The sequence below is a fragment of the Moschus berezovskii genome, chromosome 25, assembly GCF_049115385.1.
Source record: "Moschus berezovskii isolate FMDL1 chromosome 25, NW_MosBer_1.0, whole genome shotgun sequence".
In the NCBI taxonomy this organism is placed as follows: Eukaryota; Metazoa; Chordata; class Mammalia; order Artiodactyla; family Moschidae; genus Moschus; species Moschus berezovskii.
Window position 1 is genome coordinate 22,087,799 of NC_142484.1, and position 9,321 is coordinate 22,097,119.

Consider the following 9,321-nt stretch of genomic DNA (forward strand, 5'->3'; position numbering starts at 1 on the left):
GCCGACATTCCTCTGACTGTATCCCTGGTGTCTCTTTGTGTCTGCAGATTACCATTCTGATAAGGGCATCAGTCATGTTGAATTGGGGTCCACCCTAAGAGCCTCATTTTAATTTAATTACTGCTTTAAAGTTCCTATCTCCAAATTACGGCCATATTCTAAGGTATGGGGTCTGGCGGGGGACAGTTAAGACTTCAACATGTGAATCCGGGGGGGAAACACAATTCAGTCTATAACAGAGTAAAACAAACATAGGGCTGAATGGCAGCCAAGGTACACATGACATGTATGGTTTTGAACAAGTTTCCCATGCTCGATCTCATATTTCTAAATGGTAAAATACAAAAATACAGTAATAACAAGTATTTAGCTCATAGGGTCACTAAGTGAGTGAAAGTCGCTCAGTCATGTCTGACTCTTTGAGACCCCATGGACTATACAGTCCATGGAATTCGCTAGGCCATAATACTGAAGTGGATAGCCTTTCCCTTCTCCAGGGGATCTTCCCAACCCAGGGATCAAACCCAGGTCTCCCGCATTGCGGGCAAATTCTTTACCAACTGAGCTATCAGGGAAGCCTGTCTTTCTCCAGGGGAGCTTCCCAACCCAGGGATCGAACCCAGGTCTCCCACACTTCAGGTGGATTCTTTACCAGCTAAGCCACTAGGGAAGCCCAAGAATACTGGAGTGGATGGCCTATCCCTTTTTCAGGGGATTTTCCCGACCCAGGAACTGAACCAGGGTCTCCTGCATTGCAGGCGGATAGGATCATTATGAGAATAAAATGACATAAGAATGCAAACAAACTAGTATAGTGCTTAGTACATGATAAATGCTCTATAAATCTCCATTTATCACATTTTCTTGGTCTCCCCATTCTTGGTGGTAGCTTCAGTTTATCTTTTTCTGTCTACAGTTATAATTTAACTATTGTATGTCTGTTTTCTCCAGCAGACTATGACATCATTTATATAAGATCAACTGTGTCTTCTTTATCTTTGCCTTGCCCACTCCTAGCAGAGTTATCTATCAAATGACATCTGAATGAGTGAAAATGAAAAGAAATTGGATTCCATCTTTTATTATTACAGATTGTGCTATGTTGACCCTCTGAGCTGTTACAACCAGGAAACTGAAGAATGGAAAGAGATCATGTAGACTCAGAGAGGCTTAGAAGGATTTGTGTATTTATGTGTGTGTGCTTAGTCGTGTCCAACTCTTTGTGATCCTATGGACTGTAGTCCACCAGGCTCCACTATCCATGGAATTTTCCAGACAAGAATACTGGAGTGGGTTGCCACTTCCTCCTCCAAGGGATCTTCCCAACCCAGGGACTGAACCCACATCTCTTATGTCTCCTGCATTGGCAGGCAGATTGTTTACTACTGCACCACCTAGAAAGATTTGGGATATATTAAATTTAGAGTAATTTGAAGTGTATTTGAAACGTCCCCTTTAGACTCTTGTTTACTGAGCAACAAAGAAAAAATAAAAAGGTTTTTAAGAGTTTAAGAGAAGAGACCAAGAAGAGTTTGTCTCTGCTCTGGGAGTGATACCTAGCTCATACCAGTCCCTGGAGGTACAGACACAACAGTGCTGATCTGGTCTGGAAGTTTTCATGGCTGCTCTCTGACTTTGAGAAGTAAAAAGACAGGAATAAAGACTGGTCTCTGTCTCTGCCCCCTTCTAATCCATCACTCTTTTTCCAGTGTCCTTCCATCTCAATGTCTCTGTTAGAATAAACTTCATAGTCACTAGACTACCCAAGTGTGATAGTAATGCTCAATGAGTTCAGCTGTGAAAACAAACTGTATTAAAATAGCACATTTTTCAACCTTCCCATATTTCAACCAAAGCAAAAAGGAATGTAGGCATGGGGACCAAACTCAAATTCTTTCCATACACAGAGAAGTCAAAGGTACAAAATAATGACATCTAGGATGCCACATTGCCTCCTGGCTGTGCTGAGAAATTCAAAGCCAAGTCCAGATTTTCTGAAACAGCATCACGGCGCAGTCGCGGCTCTGTGGGTTCTCCCCATCTGCCCTTCCCCCATTCCCCTCCACATGCTGCACATTCCGTCAGGACTGCTTCCCAGCTGAGCCCAGCAGACAGGGCTTGTAGATGAAAAGTACACTAGTCCCTCTGCCTCACTCGTGAGAGACCCGCCTCAGGTCCCAGCCTCATGTCCTTCTCTTTGCGCTATGATTTTCTGGGTGCTACTTGGGCTTCCCTGGTAGCGCAGATGGTAAAGAATCCACCTACAGTGTAGGAAACCTGGGTTCAATTCCTGACTCAGGAAGATCCCCTGGAGAAGGGAATGGCTACCCACTCCAGTATTCTTGTCTGGAGAATTTCACAGACAGAGTTTGGTGAGCTATAGTCCATGGGGTCACAAAGAATCTGACACAACTGAGTAACTAACACTGTACACTACACTTGTAACCTTGAGGATGAAGTCTCTCTTTTTTTCAACAACTCCTAGACCAATAAAATGAGGACTTATTCATTCAATGAAGGCACTGGAGGAATCAAACACAGCAGCCAAGATGAAAAAGCCCCAGGGCAAAGGGGGAAAGAAGAGGAGGAGGGGATACAAGACAATGAAGGAAATCTATTTTTCTTTTTTCATTTATTTATTTATTTTAATTGGAGGCTAATTACTTTACAGTATTGTATTGGTTTTGCCATATAGTGACATGAATCCGCCCCGGGAGTACATGTGTTCCCCATCTTGAACCCCCCCCCCCACCTCCATCCCCATATCATCCCTCTGGGTCATCCCAGTGCACCAGCCCAGAGCATCCTGTATCATGAATCGAACTAGTGATTCATTTCACATATGATAATATACATGTTTCAATGCCATTCTCTCAAATCATCCCACCCTCGCCCCTCCCACAGAGTCCAAAAGACTGTTCTATACATCTGTGTCTCTTTTGCTGTCTCGTATAAAGGGTTATCATTACCATCTTTCTAAATTCCATATATATGCATTAGTATACTGTATTGGTGTTTTTTTTTTCAGGCTTACTTCACTCTGTATAATAGGCTCCAGTTTCATCCACCTCATTAGATCTGATTCAAATATATTCTTTTTAATTGCTGAGTAATACTCCATTGTGTGTATGTACCACAGCTTTCTTATCTATTCATCTACAGATGGACATCTAGGTTGCTTCCATGTCCTGGCTATTATAAACAGTGCTGCGATGAACATTATACCTACCTAAAGAAACAAAACACCTATATATAGCAAAGTATAAAACATTGGTGAAAGAAATAAATAAGGACACTAATAGATGGAAAAATATACTGTGTTTGTGGATTGGAAGAATAAATATTGTGAAAATTAGTATATTACCCAAAGTAATTTATAGGTTCAATGCAATCCCTATCAAGCTACCAATGGTATTTTTCACAGGGCTAGAACAAATAATTTCAAAATTTGTATGGAAATACAAAAACCTCAAATAGCCAAAACAATCTTGAGAAAGAAGAATGGAACTGAGGGAATCAACCTGCCAGACTTCAGGCTCTACTACAAAGCCACAGTCATCAAGACAGCATGGTACTGACATAAAGACAGAAATATAGATCAATGGAACAAAATAGAAAGCCCAGAGATAAATCCACGCACTTATGGACACCTTATCTTTGACAAGGGAGGGAAGAATATTCAATGGAGAAAAAACAATCTCTTTAACAAGTGGTGCTGTGAAAACTGGTCAAACACTTGTAAAAGAATGAAACTAGAACACTCCCTAACACCATACACAAAAATAAACTCAAAATGGATTAAAGATCTAAATGTAAGACCAGAAACTATAAAACTCCTAGAGGAGAACATAGACAAAACACTCTCCGACATAAATCACAGCAGGATCCTCCATGACCCACATCCCAGAATACTGGAAATAAAAGCAAAAGTAAACAAATGGGACCTAATTAAAATTAAAAGCTTCTGCACAGCAAAGGAAACTCTAAGCAAGGTGAAAAGACAGACTTCAGAATAGGAGAAAATAATAGCAAATGAAGCAACTGACAAAGAATTAATCTCCAAAATATGCAAGCAACTCCTGCAGCTCAATTCCAAAAAAATAAACGACCCAATCAAAAAATGGGCCAAAGAACTAAACAGACATTTCTCCAAAGAAGACATACAGATGGCTAACAAACACATGAAAAGATGCTCAACTTCACTCATAATCAGAGAAATGCAAATGAAAACCACAATGAGGTACCATTTCATGCCAGTCAGAATGGCTGCTATCCAAAAGTCTACAAGAAATAAATGCTGGAAAGGGTGTGGAGAAAAGGGAACCCTCTTACACTGTTGGTGGGAATGCAAACTAGTACAGCCACTATGGAGAACAGTGTGGAGATTCCTTAAAAAACTGGAAATAGAACTGCCATGCTGCTACTGCTGCTGCTAAGTCGCTTCAGTCGTGTCCGACTCTGTGTGACCCCATAGATGGCAGCCCACCAGGCTCCACCGTCCCTGGGATTCTCCAGGCAACATCACCAGAGTGGGTTGCCATTTCCTTCCCCAGTGCATGAAAGTGAAAATGAAGTCGCTCAGTCGTGTCCGACTCTTTGTGACCCCATGGACTGCAGCCTATCAGGCTCCTCCATCCATGGGATTTTACAGGCAAGAGTACTGGAGTGTGTTGCCATTTCCTTCTGAACTGCCATACAACCCAGCAATCCCACTGCTGGGCCTACACAGCAAAGAAACCAGAATTGAAAGAGACACGTGTACCCCAATGTTCATTGCAGCACTATTTATAATAGCCAGGACATGGAAATAGATCTTAAGAAGCTGAAGAAGCAAAAGGTGATCTCCCTCCTTCCCTTAGCAGCAGCATGCTAACACAGTCATCCCAGGGTCAGAAAACCAGCCCTCGAGTCTTCTTTCTGCCATTCACTCCTTATGTGTCCTTGCATACATGCAAGGACATGCCTCCTTACATGGACATGTTCTCCATACATGCATACATGCCTGCTAAGTCGCTTCAGTTTGCCCAACTCTTTATGATCCCATGGACTAACCCACCAGGCTCCTCTGTCCATGGGATTCTCCAGGCAAGAATGCTTGAGTGGGTTGCCATGCCCTCCTTCAGGGGATCTTCCTGACCCAAGGATATACCTCCTGTATTGACTGGCAGGTTCTTTACCACTACTGCCACCTGGAAGCCCTATGTGTCCTTAACAAGCCATTTTATCTCTTCCAGTCTTAGTCCCTACATCGAAAAATGGATGTAATCATAATAGTATCTGTCCTCTCAAAGATGTTTGTGAATATTATTGTACAGTAATATTCCATAAACTATGAAGTGCAGTTGAAACAGCACTACTAATTTCTCTACCTCTGCTCAGGACGGAAGTTCAGCTGATATAGGACCTTCCTCAGAGATGACTTCACCTCCTTATTCCTGAGGCTGTAGATCAGGGGGTTGAGCATGGGGGTAACCAGGTTATTCAGGATCTGAACAGTTGCATCCATCCAGGGGCTTGGGGTTGGCCTTAGGTAGATGAGGACCACTGGCATGTAGAAAAGCAGGATGGCAGTGAGGTGGGCGCTGCAGGTGGAGAAGGCGCGCTTCCGGCCGTCTGCAGAGCGGATCTGCAGGATGGAGAAGACAATGCGGCTGTAGGAGGTGAGGATGAGAAGGAAACAACTGAGGGGCATGAGGCCCACACTGATGAACCCCACCATCTCCAGGGCCGAGGTGTCTGCACAAGCCAGCTTCAACATGACTGGGATATCGCAGAAGAAATAGTCCACCTCATTGGGGCCACAGTAGGGCAACTGGAAGGTGAGCGTAGTTAGAAAGGTGGCCTGAATACAGCCAAAAAATGAGGTGCCCATGGCCAGGATGGCACATGCTCTGTGACTCATGATTATTGTGTAGCGCAGAGGGTAACATATGGCAACAAAGCGGTCATAGGCCATTACTGTGTACAGGAAACACTCGGTACAACCCAGGAAGTGGTAGAAGAAGAGCTGGGACACGCAACCTGCATAGGAGATGGCTCGGCTGTTCCCTGCGAGGTAGAAGAGCATCTTGGGGGAACTCACAGAGGGAAAAAATATGTCACACACAGACAGTTTACACAGGAAGAAGTACATGGGAGTGTGCAGCTGAGAAGAAGAGACAATTGCCAGTAGGATGAGCAGGTTCCCTATAAGGGTGAAGATGTAGAAGGTCAGAAACAGGACAAAGAGCATGGTCTCCAGGTCCTCTGTGTGCGGGATGCCCAGCAGAATAAACTCAGTCACCACTGAGGCATTCCTCACAGCTATGATGAAGTCAGACCTTGAAAAGGAATCGGGAACATTTAAATCTGAACACCAATACCTAATTATTAAACCTTTTGCGGATGAGCACATTGGCTGTGTTTTTAACAAGCAACAACCCGCCTTCCTATGAATGGCAGGTTCTACATTAAAAATATCATATATTAAGAAAACGCTATTTTATAGCCAGTCTATCCATCTCTTGGAAGAAATGTCTTGAGAGGCTGATGGTTGTTTATGACAAGATCAGAAGTTTTGAGATACATTCAAATCATTTTCAGGTCTAGTTAGAAACCACTTTACAGTTGTTTAATTCATGGATTCTCTTTTTTCAACCACATTTATATTTTGAAATCTCACAGTATCTTTGAGAAGCAAACTCCCACTATGCATTACCCTCTGAAAAATAATCAGGAAAAAATTGTGTTAAGAATCAGAACATTTAATTTTAATTCTGGCTTTGCCACTTATTAGCTATAGTAGTTCAAGCAATTTATGCAATATCTTCCATAGACATAGTTTTGTCATACCCAAAATGAAAATAATAATAATTACCTTAGCAAAAACATCAACAACAAAGATACTCTGGTGTCATAGTAAAGTTAGTGAAATTTCTATGAAAGTATCTGGGAAAAACATAAATCCTAACAAAGAGTATATTTTTATGTTTCTTAAATATGTCTTTAAATACCTTTTTCAATGTTGGCATTCTAAAATTATTTGCAGATATATGTTTTATGAAATGATATTATTAAATAGACTTACATCACATCCTCTTCAGGTTGCATCCTTCCAGACTTGGGAGGTACAATGTCCCCAACTCTATCAGGAGATGTTGCTCTGGTTCTTCTAGTCCTTTTAACATTTTCTGAGTGGACTTAGAAATACTAAGTCCTAAGGTGATTTTGGAATATTAAGTAAAAGAAATAATAGGAGCAAGTAGAATACCAAATAACTACAATAACCTATGGTTCTATAATACTGTTTGATTTTTAAAGTCCATTTCAGGATAAAGAAGCCTCAAGGACCAGGAAGGTCCCTTTGTGTGGCCCCCAAGTGTGTGGCGGAGCGGGGGCAGCAAAAGTTAATGATAAGATATGGGCATGGGCAGAGGTTGAAACACTCACATAGTCCACCTGAGAATGGAGTCACATTTTCCAGTGTTATAACAGGACCTCATGTTTACTGCCTCTGAGCAGAGAACAGAGTGCTCCAGCCAAACACACTTTAATTCTCCTACTTATAAAGAGTTGAGTCTCTTAGGGTTTGTGCATTCGAGACCTGTACACACTCCTGCTTCCAGGAGTGCTTCCTTGGAAGTTGATTCAGATCCCCTGAAGCTCTATTTGGGAAGGAGTGATAGCTCTGAGGGAGCAATTAGTTTGTTGATCTTATTCATCATCCAGCTATGAAATAATAGTAGTGTTATCATCAGAAAGCAATGCTCTGAAGTGGGAAATATCTGTGTTCCTCCAAGAGTATTTGCATGGTAGCAAGAGTTCCAATTCTAACCTTAGATCACCTGCAGTGCTACCTCTTTTTTGGTTGTCTTCTACACCTTCAAACTTTTCCCTGTGATATCCTTTGTCTACTGTTTTTGAAATTATCTATAAATCCATGCAACTACGCAGTTATCTCTAATAAACATAACTCTTCCAGGTAGAAACTTCATCAGTTATTATTTGCTTTATATCTACTATCATTATTTGTCCTTCAGGTCAATACTCCTAAAGACAAAATATACATTCATAGGAGGGTGATCAGTGTAAATAAAGGGGTTGGGTGCAAACCTTCTCCAAAAAAAAAATGATTGACTAAATAGCTAGTGTTCAGTTAAAAATTCACAGTAAGCATTTGCCACATGCTAAAGAAAAGTTAAAGTGTCAGTTGCTCAGTCATGTCTGACTCTTTGCAACCCCAAAAACTGTAGCCTGCCAGGCTCCTCTGTGCATGGGATTCTCCAGGCAAGAAGACTGGAGTGGGCTGCCATTTCCTTCTCCAGGAGGTCTTCCTGACCTAGGGATTGAACCCAGGGTCTCCTGCATTGACAGGCAAATTTACTGTCTGAGCCATCATGGACACTCTGACACATTCTAAGTGTTGTTAGGCTAATTCTTAAAATTTATTATTACATTTAATCTCCCAAAGAAACCATATAACAAAGAAACTGAAAAGCAGATTAAATAGCTGATCATACAACTAGGAACTGACCGCACTGAGACTGTAATTTTAAAGCCGATGTTTTTAAGCTCAACGCCATGATGAAGTCCAGAGATTTGAATTTTGTACGCAGAGATACAATGTGATTTTTCAAAGGCTTCCAGGGCTGATAGATAAACTTTGTATGCACTCTTCCATGTGATGATTCAGGAATCATGGGCATATCTGGTAGAAAGATTTATTTTCAATGCAGAAAGTTTAATTATTAGAAATTATACATCAATGAAGAAAATAATCCTTATGATATAGTTATCTCTTTGTCTGGAAATACCGAAGAAAAATGTAAAATAAGTCATCTTTCAGGTATGCCATTAAGTCTTTTCTCAATTTGAATGAATAACTTGAGCTCAAGTTCTTACTAATTTTGGAATTATTTTATTTATACTGGAAAGTTTACGTCCATTGAATTGGTGATGTTATCTAACCATCTCATCCTCTGCCACCCTATTCTCTTGTCTTCAGTCTTTCCCAGCATCAGGGTCTTTTCCAATGAGTCAACTCTTCACATCAGTAGCCAAAGTATTGGAGCTTCAATTTCAGAATCCGTCCTTCCAATGAATACTCAGAGTTGATTTTGTTTAGGAAGGACTGGTTTGAATTCCTTGCTGTCCAAGGGACTCTGAAGAGTCTTCTCCAGCACCACAGTTCAATATCATCAATTCTTTGGAACTCAGCCTTCTTTATGATCCAACTCTTACATCCATGTATGACTACTGGGAAGACCATAGCTTTGACTATATGGACTTTTATCAGCAAAATAATGTCTCTGATTTTTAATATGCTGTCTAGGTTTGCCATAG

At 41.3% G+C, this 9,321-nt stretch overlaps 1 protein-coding gene across 1 annotated transcript; it reads right to left on the reverse strand.

Annotated features, from left to right (window-relative positions):
* Positions 1–5,365: 5,365 nt before the first annotated feature.
* On the reverse strand, positions 5,366–6,394 carry LOC129548534 (olfactory receptor 10D1B-like). The gene has a single exon (XM_055415049.2). The coding sequence runs from the start codon at positions 6,392–6,394 to the stop codon at positions 5,366–5,368; it is 1,029 nt and encodes a 342-aa protein (XP_055271024.2).
* Between the last annotated feature and the right edge of the window lie 2,927 nt (positions 6,395–9,321).

Bases quoted from the DNA above. Each gene is read 5' to 3' on its own strand.
- LOC129548534 (XM_055415049.2), bottom strand. From the start codon at position 6,394: ATGTGCTCATCCGCAAAAGGTTTAATAATTAGGTATTGGTGTTCAGAT.